Here is a 16,543-nt window from a genome sequence, read left to right on the forward strand (position 1 = left end):
TAGAGTCCTGGCATTGAATTTACCATGCGGATAATCTCACAGCTCCTAAATAAAATATAAATATATTATATTTAGCTTATATAATGTAGGAAAATTAATCTGTAATACTCTGCTTAGCAACAATGCAGTAATCCTTGTCAAGGAGTCTACCTGGAGCTATAATTTATAATCCCATTATCGAATAAAAATTATTTCCTTAACCTATTTTCTTGATGCTTCTCTAAAGATCAGACTGATTTGTAAGTTTTCAAATCTTGCTTGCTTAATGTTGTGTCTCATCTGTTGAAAAGACAATGGGTACACACCCATTTGATGTGAATATTTTTGTTCCCAGTTTTTTGGGAATATTTTTGTAAGGATTACTGTATTGCTATTATCCCCTAAGCAAGGACTTAGACCATGTTGAAATTGTAGCTCCAGGTAGACTCCTTGACAAGGATTACTGCATTGTTGCTAAGCAGAGTATTACAGATTAATTTTCCTACATTATATAAGCTAAATATAATATATTCTGGATTTCCTTTTGACACTTTTTTCATATTTTTCTAAGCAGTTCATAGGTAAAGTATTGGTGTAGCTGCTCCTGTCTTTCTCTCTATGTATGCGCCCTAATGTTCCTCTAGCCAGTGCTTTGTACTGGGTTTTATGACCTTGATCACTTAATGTGATTAGGTCAGAGTCTTTTCCTTAATTAGTGCTCATCAGTATTTCCCCATTTCTTATCCTTTTTGGGCTTCTGCACCCCAACAAAATGTGTGCATGTCTCTGCATTGAGTTATGTTTTAGTTTTCGGTTAGATGATCATGCCTTGGATATCTTTGGATTATTACGCCATCTTGTGTTCATGAAAATGTTAAAATCCATGGGTGGACACTCCTAAGGGAAGCAGTTTTTCCCTACTAATTGCCTTTTAAAGCCACATATAAAACTGAATCAGAATTAGCCCCAGGATTGACATAGAAACATAGAGTATGACGGCAGAAAAGTGCCGGCGGCCCAACAAGTCTGCCCACTCAAGAACCCTCCCTCAGAAAATTTGCCTCTCCCATGAGTCTGTTTTTTAAGCATGACTCTGTAGCAACCCCACTTTTTTATCCCAACGTCTCTTGAAGTCGAGCACGTTACTGGCCTCGACCACCTGGCGTGAAAGACCATTCCATTGATCAATCACCCTTTTTGTGAAGAAGTATTTCCTGATATCCCCATGAAATCTTCCCCCTTTAAGTTTTAGCGGATGTCCTCTTGTCGCCGTGGGACCCTTAAGAAAAAACATTTTCTCCTTCACTTCAGTGCGGCCCGTGATGTATTTAAATTTTTCTATCATGTTCCCCCCCTTTCTCTGCGCTCCTTGAGAGAATATAGGCGCAGTCTGGTCAGACGTTCCTCATAAGGGAGATCCCTAAGTCCCGAGACCATCCTAGTGGCCATTCTCTGGATCGACTCCAGTCTCTTCACATCTTTCCGATAATGGTGGACTCCAGGTGAGGTCTTACCATGGATCTGTACAATTGCAGTATAACTTCAGGCTTTCGGTTGATAAAGCTTCTTCTGATGCAACCCAGCATTTGTCTAGCTTTTGCTGAAGCTTTCTCCACTTGATTTGCAGCTTTCATATCGTCCCGGATGAGTACTCCTAAGTCTCTTTCTGCAGTAGTTCTTGTCAAGTTTTCACTGTTCAAGGTGTATGTTCTGCATGGATTACTGCTTCCAAGATGCATTACTTTACATTTTTTGGCATTAAAGTTTAGTTGCCAAGTACTGGACCATTGTTTCAGCCGAAGTAGGTCCTGCTCCATAGTGTTGGGACTGGTCGTGCTGCCAGGTTCTGTTGTCCTGCCCACAACGTTGCAAAATTTGGCGTCATTGGCAAATAATGTAATTTTGCCACGAAGTCTCTGAGTCAGATCCCTTATGAAGATATTAAACAGCATCGGGCCCAACACTGAGCCCTGTGGCACTCAACTGGTCACTCTCAATGTTTTTGAGGGAATACCGTTTACCATTACCCTTTGAAGTCTGCCGCTAAGCCAGTCTTTCACCCATGCTGTCAGTGTTTCTCTTAGTCCTAGCGTGTTCATCTTGCTCAATAACCTACGGTGTGGGACACTATCAAAAGCCTTGCTAAAGTCCAAATACACGATGTCCAGGGACTCACCCCCATCCAGTTATTTCGTTACCCAGTCAAAGAAGCTTTTCAGGTTGGATTGACAAGACCTTCCCTTTGTAAAGCCGTGCTGGTAGGGATCCCTTAATCTTTCATCATCCAGAAATGTGTCCATTGATCATGTGTTCTTGATCAACTTTTCCATGAGTTTACTCACTATTGATGTGAGACTCACTGGTCTATAATTTTCAGCCTCTGACCTGCATCCCTTTTTGTGGAGCGGGATAACATTGGCAGTTTTCCAGTCCAGGGGAACTTTTCCTTTGCTTAAGGAAAGATTGAAGAGCACAGCTAACGGCTCTGCCAGGACATCACTCAATTCTCGAAGTACTCTAGGATGTAGATTGTTCGGGCCCATAGCTTTGTTTACTTTTAATTTTGATAACTCATGGTAGACTTCGCTCACAGTAAATACCATATCCCTGAAGGGGTCCTCCAAACTCCCCTTTGTCTGTGGCTGAGGACCAGATCCTGGTACTTCGCAGGTGAAGACTGAGCAGAAGTAGTTATTGAGTAGTTCTGCTTTGTCTGTGTCCGAATCAGTAAAGTTGCCTTCTGGTTTCTTTAGTCGCCCAATACCGCTTGTGCTCTTCTTTCTGTCGCTAACGTATTTGAAAAAGGATTTCTCCCCTTTCTTCACCTGCCTAGCTATGTTTTCCTCCATCCTGAGTTTGGCCTCTCTGACTGTAGGATTTGACCAGATAGGTTTCTTTAGCTTTCGGTCGTTGTGATTGTTTGTAGTTAACGAAAGCTTTATGTTTTTGTTTTACTAGTTCCGAGATCTCCGCGGAGAACCACTGCGGTCTGTTTTTTCGGCATTGTTTGCTCTCGGTTTTTATGTATATGTTGGTTGCTTTTTGTAGGGTAGATTTCAGAGTCGACCATAGTTTCTCTACATTGTCCGTCGTGCTTTGGTTTAGCATCACTTGATAGACGTAGTCCCCCATGTCCTGAAAGTTAGTTCTCTTAAAATTTAGGACCTTAGTCAATGTATTTGACCTAGTGGATCCTTTCTTGAGGTGGAACCAGACCATGTTGTGGTCGCTGGATGCCAAGGTGTCTCCTACCGATACCTCTGTCCTCTTTTCCTGGTGTGTTTATCACTTTACTACTAATCAGTGGTTGTCTCCTGCTCCTTATTTCTTAGCTAGAATCGGAGCAGTTGTTTGCTACTCTGAGGTCATTGTTTTACCACTTTTATATCCCTACTCACCTCCCCCACGCACACATAGTTTCATTGAGATATTGTAGCAACAGTCCTGAGCTGAAGATATGTAGCCTTGCTTTTTTTGACACCAGACCACCGTGAACCTCTGGCTGTTTAATAAAATAATAATAATAAAAAATTTATTTATATACCACAATACCTCACGGTTCAGTGTGGTTTACAATAAGAGGTAAAAACTGTAAAAAACCCAGCAAATTTGCACAAAACAGTTTCAAGTTTAATAAATTCTTTGATTAGATCGCAAAATCTCATTTCAATGCGATTTACATCAGATAAAAATATAAAATAATAAAATCCACATATATCACATATACTGCTAATTGACATTAAAACATTAGGGAAGAGGGCAGCTTAAATTACAATATTAAAAAAATAAAACCAAAAATAAAATCGGGTATAGGTTTAGTACACACAGGATGGGAGATAAATACCCTCATATTACAGTGAACCTCCTTGTCCTATCCTAAAATATAGTAAGACTGATCTAGTAAAAAGCGTCTTTAAAGAGCCAGCTCTTTAGAAGACTTTATATAAAATATAACATTAAGAAATTATTAACTTATCTAAATTATACATATTTATCAAACAGATAAGGTTTTTTTTTTAATCTTTATTGATTTTTAATCTAAAAACAGTGCCAAACAAGTAAAAGAACAATAGATATTACATAAATTGCACTATTATCTTTCTGTAAATCAACAAAAAGAATTGGCCCAACAAACTTTAAATGTTTCAGAATTATTGGAGACATCTGATAAAGACTTGGCATCACCAGCAACTTTGATTCTAACTGTGGCGCTTCCGTTAGATAAAACATGGTTATTAAGACTTTACTTTAAAAATAGACAAAAAATTTTTCTTGGTTGTAAAGTACAGATGTTTCCTGATCTTACAAGGGAGACACAGAAACGTCGCCGTGAATTTCTTCTTTTGAAACCTGGGGTTACTTCTCTGGGGGCAACCTTTTATTTGAGACATCCATGTAAATGTATAGTGTGTTACCGTTCTGTTAAATATGTATTCTTTGAACCATCTCAATTGACAACTTTTGTAGCTACGTCTCGTTTGGATGGAGAATCATCTGAACCCTAATATAATTAAGAAACTTTATTTCTCAGTGCTTCTGCCTTGAATATCTTGCAAAAATAACTTCTATAATTTTAATGTTTCGCTAATTTAAAATCTTGGTTCCTTTAGGAGGACTTGAGCTTAAATAGTTAAATAATAATGTTTTCTTATTGGATGTTTAATTTCTTTATAATTATTTTGATATTATGACTATTGCTTTCTGTACAAGTGTTTAGCTTGATTTAAATTGAAAAATTAATAAAGAAATAATAAAAAAAAAAAATTGCACTATTATATGTACAGGTAACATATATATCACTCCAGATTTTCAGATTTCCTACATTTAATAATAACATAATATAACATAATATATAATATAAATGAAGAATAAAGTTACCTAAATATCACCATCAAAATTTATTTCCCTCCCTCCTACCCCCCTCCCCATGGATGTGTAAAAAGTACATGAACAGAAAGAAAGATAAAATAAATATACGTTATTATGATTCCACAAATTTAGTCAATGGGCTCCAAACTTTATTAAATACACCACTAAATCCCCTGCATTAATTCTTTCATATCTGTATGTAGTGCATACATTCACCCACCAAAAAGTGTAACTTATTCTGTTATGATTTTTCCAGTTTTTAATGATCTTCTAAAGGCCTGGTAAGAAGAAGAATTTAAGATCAAACCAATAAGGGCTCCTTTTACAAAGGTGCGCTAGCGTTTTTAATGCACGCATCGGATTTAGTGTGCGCTAGCCAAAAATTTACCACCTGCTAGATATAAATGTAGGGCTCAACATTTGCTTAAGGACTATTTCCCAGGTGAAAAGTCATCCTTTTATCCCTACTTTTGGTTTGTCTGACCGTGTTGATACATATGTTGGTTGTTCCATTTTTTGTATTTAGATGTCACTCCACACAGTGGCCACAACTCTCCCTTCATTGCCATATACCCTACCACCCCTTCCAAAAAAAACAACTCCCTCCCCCACCTTTGACTATGAAAGTTTTTTCTTTGCAGCATCCTCAGCTCCAGAATTGGTTTCTAACCTAGTTAACTATCTTGAGGGCCCAACCTTAAGCATCTCCATTTGAATCTCTTGTTCAGAGGAGCTAAGTCAATAAACTGTAGCTGATACTTCTTAACTGCCTAATTAAATGTAAATGGACTAACCTAGGGATTACATTTGTTCATTCAAAAATTACATCCAAATACACAACATGGAGTGCTTGCTCCTAGTTTGATTCTCTAATTACACAGTTAAATAATAAATCCTGCAATTCACTGGATTCAAGATAAAGCCACTTTTTTTCCTTGTGATAACTATGTTGTTCTAAGACTTGTTAGCCTTCACCCTAGGGCTGAAGATGAAAGAGAAGAAGAAAGTAGTTCAGATGATGAAGATAAAAAGCGTCTTAACGATGAGTTACTGGGTAAAGTTGTGAGTGTGACGTGCAACTCCGCAGTAAAAACTGACTGGTATCCAGCCTTGGTAAGTAACTGATTCCTAGAAAGATTATTTTTAGTTTGAATTTGTTTTCCTTTGAGGAATTTTTTGAGGAATGGAAATGTTTGATTTCTCTTATTTTTCTAATAAGATAAAATTCTCAAATCCTGAAATTTAACATTTCAGTGTCCTGTGTGGTTCATTCCTTTTGATTGCAAAAGATATACCCCATCAATAAAGGGGTTCAGTTTTCACTGCATATTTCTGTTTTAATCCCTAGTTCAGTACTGCCTCACACCCTCACCCCTAGTCTTAGCAGATCAGACTCAGTTGATGGCCATCCTTGCTCTCTCTCTCAGCAAAACCCTCAGCCTGAATTCCTGTGTATGTGTGTCTGTGTGTGGATAGATATAATGTGTATGTTCATCAAAGGAAAAAAAAAAGCTCCTTCAGCAGTTTGAAAAGAAATAAGCTGAAGTTTTGAGCTGCTGGCTGGCAGTATGGTTGCCAGATTGCTTTCAACTGGTTTGATAAGTGCTTATGCATTGGTATAATCTGTCCAATAATATAGATAAGGCCTGAATTATTTGCTTTTGTCGTTATGAAAGAAGATGCAAGAAAGCTACCTGAACCAGAAATAGTTTTCAAGGGTGACTGTGGAAGAAATGAAAGCAAAAATGGCCAAATCGACAAGTTAGAGTGATAAATCTCCTAGACTGAATGGGATACAGGGTACTGAAATGACTCAAACATGAAATTGCTGATCTGTTGTTAGTGATCTGTAACCTGCTAATATTGTCTATAGTACCTCAAGACTGGAGGATGGCCAATGTTATGCAGATTTTTAGAAAGGGTGCTGGGGTGATCCAGGAAATTACAGTCCAAAGCAAACAGACGCTGTGGAGACAGATGTTCTTTTATTGGTGTTCTTTACTGGTAATTCGACGAAGTAATCCAATAAAGTCTACATCTGTCTCTACAGCGTTTTTTTTTTCTTTGGACTGTCTTGTTTCAGTAGACACATTGGGTCAGCTTCTTTGGTTGACCAGAAAATTACTGACCAGGAAGCCTGACTTCAGTGCCGGACAAAATGGTGGAAGCTATTAGGTGGGTTTAGCCAAGGGAGGTCTTGCCTCACCAATTTGCTGTATTTCTTTGAAGGTAAGAATAAACATGTGAATATTGGAGAACCAGTTGACTTTCAGAAAGCTTTCAATAAAGTTCCTCAATCTAAAATTAGAAAGACTAGGGGATGTTTGATGAAGTTCCATGAAAATACTTTTAAAACCAATATTTTTTTTTTTACTCAAAGAATAATTAAGCTCTGGAACTTATTGCTAGAATATGTGATAACAACAGTTAATGTAAATGCCTTTGATAAAGATTTAGACAAGTTCCTGAGGAGAAAAGTCCATAGTTTTCTATTGAGAGAGACAGGGGAAGCCACTGTATGCCCTGGGATTGGTAATATGGAATGTTGCTAATGTTTGGGTTTCTGCCGGGTGCTTGTGACCCGGATTGGCCACTGTGGAAACAGGAAACTGGGCTTAGATGAACCACTGATCTGACCTAGTATGGCTATTATGTTCTTATTTCACAGTTTGGCAACTAGGCACATGCTTAACATAGAAACATAGAAAATGATGGCAGAAAAGGGCCACCGCCCATCAAGTCTGACCACTCAATTGACCCTCCCCGTTACTGTCCTCTTGGAGATCCCACTCTGATGACCCCTTCCCTTAACTCTACCCTCTTAGAGATCCAACATGTGCATCCCATTTATTCTTAAAATCTGGCATGCTGCTGGCCTCGTTCACCTGTACTGTAAGCTCATTCCAATGATCAACCACTCTTTCGGTGAAGAAATACTTCCTGGTGTCGCCATGAAATTTCCCGCCCCTGATTTTAAGTGGATGCCCTCTTGTGGCCGAGGGTCCTTTAAGAAAGAAAAAGTTATCTTCCACCTCGACCTGTGATATATTTAAATGTCTCAATCATGTCTCCCCTCTCCCTACGTTCTTTGAGGGAGTATAGCCGCAATTTATTCAGCCTCTCCTCGTACGAAAGATCCTTGAGCCCCGAGACCATCCTGGTGGCCATTCGCTGAACCAACTCAACTCTCAGCACATCTTTACGGTAATGTGGCCTCCAGAATTGTACACAGTATTCCAGATGAAGTCTCACCATGGTTCTGTACAAAGGCATAATGACCTCGGGCTTTCGACTAACGAAACTTCGGCGGATACAACCCAGCATTTGTCTAGCCTTGGATGAAGCCTTCTCCACTTGATTGGCAGTTTTCATGTCTTCACTGAGGATCACTCCTAAATCCCGTTCTGCCATAGTCCTAGCCAAGGTCTCTCCATTCAAGGAGTAAGTTTTGCACGGATTTTTGTTGCCAGGGTGCATGATCTTACATTTTTTAGCGTTGAATCCCAGTTGCTAGGTCGAGGACCAATGCTCCTAACAAAAGCAGGTCCTGCGTCATACTGTTGGACAAATTGCTGTCGCTTACTATGTTACATAGTTTGGTGTCATCGGCGAATAATGTTATTTTCCCTTGAAGCCCTTGAGTCAGGTCTCCTACAAATATGTTGAAAAGAATCGGGCCCAAGACCGAGCCCTGCGGCACTCCACTGGTCACTTCCGACGTTTTAGAGAGGGTACCGTTAACCACCACCCTCTGAAGTCTACCACTTAGCCAATCACCGACCCATGAAGTTAGTGTTTCTCCTAATCCCATCAATTTCATCTTGCTCAATAACCTGCGGTGTGGGACGCTATCAAAAGCTTTACTGAAGTCCAAGTACACGACGTCCAGGGACTCTCCCAAATCCAGCTTTCTTGTTACCCAGTCAAAGAAGCTGATAAGATTAGATTGGTTCCTGTCTCTTGCAGTCTAACATTGAGCCTAAGGGCTCCTTTTACAAAGGTGTGTTAGCGGTTTTAGCATGTGCTAGAGCTGGCATTAGTATTTTCCGTGTAGCGAGGGGTTAGCGCACGCAGCATTGTAGCACGCGCTAAAAACGCTAGCACACCTTCATAAAAGGAGCCCTAAGTCTAGTTATTGGGCAGTTATTGATATGCAACACTTATATTTGAAGGTTGAACCTGATTGGTGCACTTTATGTGAAGACAAACCAAGATCCTGGATTTTGTTCTGAAATTGTACAGAACTCTATTTGTGAGAAGATTTTAAAAACACTACCAAATCCAAGCTTATACATCCTTTGGCTGCCTTCTAATAAAGGGGTAGATGCACTAAAGTCTGTAATCTTTGCTAAACTTGTTTTCACAGCTTTAGCAGCATTCGCTTTTACTGACCTGATTCACAAAACAGCTCAACGTGTGTTTTTCCCCTCGATTGCCCATTTTCTGATCCAGCCATGCAAATTAGCTAAAACCCCAGGCAAAGTAGCCAAGCGATTGATTCACTAACATTGCTTGGCTGTGCAAAAAAAAAAACAACAACAACCCAGGGGTTTTATCTATCAGAAAAACTGACATCAGTCTGGGTTTTTTTCAATGGCACAGATATTTTGCATGTGTTCCATTAAAAAAAGAAAAAAAGTCCCCCACCACCGATGACTGCCCTCCCCAACAACCCCCGACAAATGCAGCACCGGGAACTCCCCCGCATGAGAGAAAATTGGCAGGAGGGATGTCCACTCCCTCCTGCCACCAGATGCTACCCCAAAACTACCCCCCCCACACACACACACTCCCCAAACCCTCTCACCCCCGTACCTCTGATAGACATTGGGAGCTGAAGGGAAGCACGGTTTCTCCAGGTCTGAGGCCCGCCCATCGAAAATGATGGGTCTTCCCCTCCCTGGTGCACCATGTGATGCTCGGGGAGGAGCCTAAGGCCCTGATTGGCTCAGATGCTTAAGGCCCTTCTCCTTGCATCACATGGAATACAGAGGGAGGAGCCTAAGGCCCTGATTGGCTCAGACGTCTAAGGCCCAACCTAAGGGCCATCATTTTTGACAGGCGGGCCTTGGTCCTGGAGAAACCGTGCTTCCATCCAGCTCTCAACGTCTACCAAAGGTAATGGGGGGGGGCATTTCAGAGGAGCATCCATTGGCAGAAGGGGAGTGGGCAACCCTCCTGCCTTTTTGGAGTGGGGGGTCATTGGCACAGAGGGTCCAGGACTGGGTGGGGGCATGGCGTGGGGGTATTCAGACAGGTAGGAGGGCGTAGGCATCCCTCTTGCCGCTTTCGCTGCTTTTTTCTGTTTTTTAATGGGGCAGATTATGCATGTGTAACACGCACAACATTTGTGCCATTTAAAAAAAGCCCTAACAGCAGGGACAGGAGGCTGCTTCCCCTGTCACTTCTATTAGGGCTCTGTGCATGTCAATCACTAACTGAGCGATTGATCTGTCAGGTTGGCAAGGAGGTGCATATTATTTGCATGCAAACTTGGTAGCTTATCGGCCAACAGCAATCCAGTCGGTTATTGCTGATTATCCTTAGTGCATCCAGGCCAAAGACCTGTAACTCATGTAAAGTGCAGTTTATATTAGAAATAAGGTTTTCCTTATATCCAGTAGAAAATTGTTTTCCATGCCAATTGACATTTCAGCTGTTCCTGTCCAATTGCCTTGAACACCTAAAATCAGCTGTATTCAAATGGGTTTAGAGATCACTTCTTTCCTTTTCATAATTTTAAGCTAAAATTTAATACAATGGAACCTTGGTTACGAGCTTAATTAGTTCCAGAAGCATGTTCGTAAACCAATTTACTTGTATATCAAAGCAAGTTTCCCCATAGAAAGTAAGGGAAACTTGCTTGATTCATTCCACCTCCCATCTCCTTCTCCCTGCGAACCAACATGGCCAAGTGCCCGCAAATGTTGCCCCCCCCCCCCCGTGAACATGATTGCCCCCTCCTCGTGAACGCCTGCCCCCACCCCAAACTGAAAACTTACCCCCCAATGTGGCACTGGCACTGGCACCAACCCACAGGAGGTGCCGGTGCCCGAAGATCGTGCCTGTCCTCTGACTGGGCCTTGAGCATCTGCGCATGCTCAAGGCCTTCTGGCTCCCGCCTCTCTCCGAGATTCCATCAAGGGCCAGTCGGAGGAGAGGCACGATCTTCGGGCACCGGCACCTCCTGTGGGTTGGTGCTGTGGGCAGGGGATGCCAGTTCGTGCGGGGGTGGGGGGGTGATGCCGGTTTGCGGGCAAGGGGGCTATGCCGGTTCGTGTGGGGGGGGAGACTCGCAAATCAAGTCAATGTTGGTTTGCGAGGCACGATTTGCGAGAATGTTTTGCTCGTCTTGTAGTGACATAGCTATACTGATCCACCAAAATTTGTCACAGTAATTCTGTATCTCCTTGTATCTAATAATACAGGTGGTATCTCCCAGCTGTAATGATGATGCTTCTGTGAAGAAGGATCAGTGTTTAGTGCGATCATTCACAGATTCCAGATTGTAAGTAATGCATTGTTCAATGCTCTTTAAGGTTATAGGAAAACATTTTTAAAGATTAGGTAGAAGTTTTTGTTAAACTGTTTTTTTCCCTGCAGTTTGTTAGTCGTCTAGTTTGTACTTGGGTGCTCTTCTTGTTTTAAAATTTGAATTTTAGAAAATTTAAATCCGTTAATGCTAGTCTAGTCAAGCCTTAAGTTTAAAAGAAAACTAATGTAATGTAATGTAATTTATTTCTTATGCATACAATACTAATGCATACAATATCCTGTCAACTATTGTCATTGCTGATAGGCAATGGCAACTCAAAAGGTACTAATTTTGAGAGAGCTCCTGCTGGCCAAATTACAATAGCAATTTATTAACACCCCATTTTACAAAAGCTTGGAAGATGTTTTTAGCGCCAGCCGTCACACTGAATGCTCCGCACTGCTCCAACAGTCATAGATGCTCATATAATTCCTTTGAGCATCAGAACTTTTACCGCTGCGGCTGGTGATAAAAAAAAAAAAACAACAACCCACTAACACGGCTTCATAAAAGGAGGGGGGGCAGGTTAATTGGTAAAAGGATTCAGTTGTATCCAGCTGTAAGGATGCTAATGTTTTACAGCAGGGCTACTAAATTCCAATCCTCAAGGTCTGCAAGCAAGCCAGGTTTTCAAGATATCCACAATGGTGTAGTGCAGGGGTCTCAAGTGCCTCCTTGAGGGCCACAATCCAGTCGGGTTTTCAGGATTTCCCCAATGAATATGCATGAAATCTATGTGCATGCACTGCTTTCAATGCAAATTCATTGGGGAAATCCTGAAAACCCGACTGGATTGCGGCCCTCAAGGAGGGACTTTGAGATCCCTGGTGTAGTGCATGTAAATCTTTTTCATGCTTATTTCTTTGTGGATATCCTGAAAACCTGGTTTGCATTTGGTCCTCGAGGACCAGAATGGAGTAGCCCTATTTTACAGGCTTAGAATGTCATTAAAGAAAAGTGGAATGAAAAATAAATTTAAAAAGTGCATGTTGTGGCTTTAGTTTTTACATTTTGAAAATACATTAAATGATAGCGACATCCTTGAGCATGAAATATTTTTGTATATTTTAAAATAAGCTACAATTTATTATTATTTGATTGCCTTTATCTAGTTTCCCTTTAAAATTAAAGCCTAAGTCTTATGAATATGTGATCTGTTAATAATTAACTGGAAGGGTCAATTTTCAAAGCTTTTTATGCACATAGAAAGTCCAGATAAGTAGAAGTATACATCCTGTTCATAGCACAGGGGAGGGAAATATACACAGCACAGGGGAAGGAAATATGCACAGCACTTTTATTTTGATTGCTCCACACTGGTACATCCACAGCTGCTCAAAGCAGGTACAGAGCCCATCCATGGCTGACTGTATTTCAAAAGGAAATCCTCTGCACTCTCCTTAATGTGTTTAAAATTTGACTCCCAAATATTCTGCCATAGATGTTAACCTTTTTAAGTTAGCTTTTACAGTTTTATTTCCTGCCTTTTTAATTTTTGGAGGAAAGTGGACCAAATATTTTCATTCCTGACATACTGGTAATTTATTGAGGTCTTTTCAGAAAGCTCTCAGATGTTTCGAGAGTCCAAAGCCAACCTAAATTGCAGCATGCTGGTTTAGATCTACAGAATTGGGGGTTTTTCATACATTCAACAAATGAAAATTATATCAGAATTAGTTATTTATGGCTCAACTATTTTATAGTACCAGAATGGAATTTGCATCTTGTTTACAAACTAACACTAGGTTTTACTAAACTGCGGAAGAGCTTCTTTCTGTGGGCCAGAGAATAGGAATGAGCATTTACCTCGCCACCCCTTGGTAAGAAGCTCTTCCGCGGTTTAGTAAAAGGAGCTCTAATTTGCTTGAATGAAAGATAATTTTGTTAAAACTTGTAATATAGGATTAACATATGGTATGCTTTAATTTGCTATTATCATATAAGGTATTTTTAGACGTTTTTGTTGTTGATTATTACAGAAAACCTTCTCAGTTTGAGATTATATGTTAAGGGTAAGGGGATGGGACTTGATATACTGCATTTTTTGTGTGATTACAATCAAAATAGTTTACATATTTTAGACAGGCACTTATTTTGTACCTGGGGCAATGATGTGTTAAGACTTGCTCAAAGTCACAAGAAACTGCAGTGGGAATTGAACTCAGAACTAGAGAATGACACGGTGGCGGTTTACCCGCGGCCACCGCATTTTAGCCGCGGGTCACCCGCCGAAAACGGGGAAGAAAACTAGCAGTCGCTGCGGCGACGGGGACAAGGCCATTCACCGCCCGCGGGGCGGTGAATGGTCTTGTCCCCCGCAGTGAGGCATGAAGGATCGCGCGGTCCCCGCAGCTCACACCCGCCCGCCCAATCGATTCCAGTGTCCAGCCAGCTCTCTCCCCTCTCCTCACCCCAGTCCGCAGATCCTCCTCCTCGGCGACCCGCACGCTACCAGAGAGCCGCGCACACCCGCCGCTGCTCAGCCTCGATCTTCTGCTCTGACGCAACCGGAAACAGGAAGTTGCAGCAGAGCAGAAGATCGAACACTGAGCAGCCGCGCGTGTGCGGCTCCCTGGGAAAGCGCGCAGGTTGCCGAAAAAGAAAACCCACAAACCAAGGTGAGGAGAAGGGAGAGAGCCGGCCAAACACCAGGATCGACCGGGCAGGCAGGTAGTGGCCGCGGGGACCGTGCGATCGCTAGTGTTCCCGGCTCAAATTGGAAGGAGGGAGTGAAAGGAAAAAGGCTTATATGGATGCAGCGGGGACGGTGACGGGGCGGTGAATGGGATGGCAGTGGCGGTGAAAGGGATGGCGGTGAAAGGGATGGCGGTGACGGTGACGGGGCGGTGAAGGGATCGGCGGTGACGGGGCGGTGCAGAGGATGGTGGGCCGGTGACGGAGCGGTGACGGGGACAGATTTTTTCCCCGTGTCATTCTCTACTCAGAACCTCAGGGTGCTGGGGCAGTTGCTCTAACCACTAGGCCACTCCTCCACAGCCCCCAACATCCAAAACCAAATTAGAATTTTGGGATATATCTGACGTTCTTTAAGTTGTTTTCAGGATAGATTTATCTATTTATTTTTTCTTATCCATTACAAGATTTGGTTTCTTCATAAGCTCTTTTATCTATTGGTTAGTGGTATTGTGTATGCCATCTGTTGTTTTTTAAAATTTGATTTGCATTAAGGTATTTTTTTTTTTTATATACAGTTATTTGATAGCAAGAAAGGACATCAAAGAACTTGATGTTACAAACTTGTCAAAATCAGAATTGTTATCTAAACAAGGTAAAGAGGAATACCTTTTTTTCTTACTTATCCTGTTAACTGTTGTATAAAATCTAAGATCTTTTACTAGGATGTGATTGCATTACTCCTTTCTGTTTAAAAATTGCTCAGCCTCACTTGTAAGATTCTTTATTTTTGGTAGTAATGATGTGCAAAATTTCTATTCCATTGCCACCTTAAGGAAAAAAAAAAGTTAATACTGAAATCTTCTGAACAAATTCATAACTTTATCCAATTGAAGTGTTAGTAGTTGGGATATTTTATAACTAACTTCCATAGGATTGTGCATTTATATAGTACATTTAAGATTCTTGATACCACCTTTCTGTGGTACAACCAAAGTGGTTTTGCCCCCCTCCCCCCAAAAAAAAAAACCCAACTCAAACCAAAACAAAATCCCAAACAAAACCTTGAACGTCAGGTTCACCTAGCAAAATAAAAAATCAAAATACCAATTGGAATCTGAAGAATCATTACCCAGTTCTCTGAAAATGCATTGTACTTTCACTCACCTTTCTGCGAGTATTGGCATGCTGCTGTTCTCTTTCTGCCTGCAGGGTTAATTATACTGTCTTAGCGGCACCTAAATCCTTCATCCTTGAACACACCTACTTTGACGTTAGGCATTAGGCGCCTATCTTTTGTAGAATCACGCCTAAGAAGATAGGTGCCTATTACCCAATTAATTTTTATTTTTTTCAATTATGAGCTTATTAAAGCTCATAATTGAAGCCAATTTACTAATTAACCACTTTTGTTTTTTATAAAAAGCCCGATAGCACGGTCTGCTGCGTTAACGGCCTTGAAGCCCATAGGGATTTAAAGGGCTTTGGGACTTTTGCCATGCAGCAGCTGCTTAATGTGGCTTTGTAAAAGGGGGGGAGGGGTAAGTTAGGCACCTCCTCTTAGGATTTGCTTCCTAAGGCCTCACAAATTTGGACAAAAAGGCTCTCATTATTTAGAACTGACATGGGCCATGTTTCAACATGAACACCCGAGTCTGGGGTCAAGGCCAAGAAAGACTTCAATATGATAGGAATATACAATAGAGAACAAAAAATTAGGATCTTGAAATGTCCTCAATAAAAGCTTGCCAAATTCTTCAGTTTGAAGTGTTTTTGTTTTGGATGGGAGTGTATAAGTGTATCTGCAGGAGAAAGTTCAAATGAAAAAGTGGATGAATGGCTCAAAAGGGGGATGGACTTGATCACAAGCCCATGCTTCCACAGCAGCAAGTCGTTTATGCTGTTTGTACATAGGCATTCCCAGGGGCAGGATTTGGGCAGAGTTGCCGGGTACTGTGTATTTCATAAGACACGTGCATACTAGCACACAGTTGCAGCTGCCTTGAAGGTATAAAATATGTGCAAGAGAATGTTTATACTGTTGGGGATGCTCTGCCTTGAGCACAACCAAAAAGGATCAGTCATATGGTTAATAAAATTCAAAATTATCATTAACGTAAAAAAAATCTCAATGCATATTAAAGTGAAAAACAAGGTCTAAAATTTGCCTTTTTTATTGAAATAGTGAAATTCAGTGACTGTCAAATGACAATGAGAGCTTGAACATCTCAAGCAGTGGTCTCAAACTCAAACCCTTTGCAGGGCCGCATTTTGGATTTGTAGGTACTTGGAGGGCCTCAGAAAAAAAGAGTTAATGTCTTATTAAAGAAATGACAATTTTGCATGAGGTAAAACTCTTTATAGTTTATTAATCTTTCCTTCTGGCTAAGTCTTCATAATAATTTATAGCTAAAGAGACATATGATCAAGAAACTGTTTTATTTTACTTTTGTGATTATGATAAACATACTGAGGGCCTCAAAATAGTACCTGGGGGCCGCATGTGGCCCCCGGGCCGCGAGTTTG

At 41.0% G+C, this 16,543-nt stretch overlaps 1 protein-coding gene across 4 annotated transcripts in view; it reads left to right on the forward strand.

Annotated features, from left to right (window-relative positions):
• Nucleotides 1-16,543, forward strand: part of ARID4A (AT-rich interaction domain 4A) — a 236,072-nt gene that overhangs the window by 50,948 nt on the left and 168,581 nt on the right. For all 4 annotated transcript variants that reach the window (XM_033952272.1, XM_033952273.1, XM_033952274.1 and 1 more), the window contains exons 8-10: nt 5,829-5,961; nt 11,277-11,356; nt 14,596-14,672. In XM_033952272.1, the coding sequence (XP_033808163.1) occupies nt 5,829-5,961; nt 11,277-11,356; nt 14,596-14,672 (290 nt within the window). The remainder of the gene's footprint in view (nt 1-5,828; nt 5,962-11,276; nt 11,357-14,595; nt 14,673-16,543) is intronic.

This window comes from Geotrypetes seraphini, chromosome 7, assembly GCF_902459505.1.
Source record: "Geotrypetes seraphini chromosome 7, aGeoSer1.1, whole genome shotgun sequence".
In the NCBI taxonomy this organism is placed as follows: Eukaryota; Metazoa; Chordata; class Amphibia; order Gymnophiona; family Dermophiidae; genus Geotrypetes; species Geotrypetes seraphini.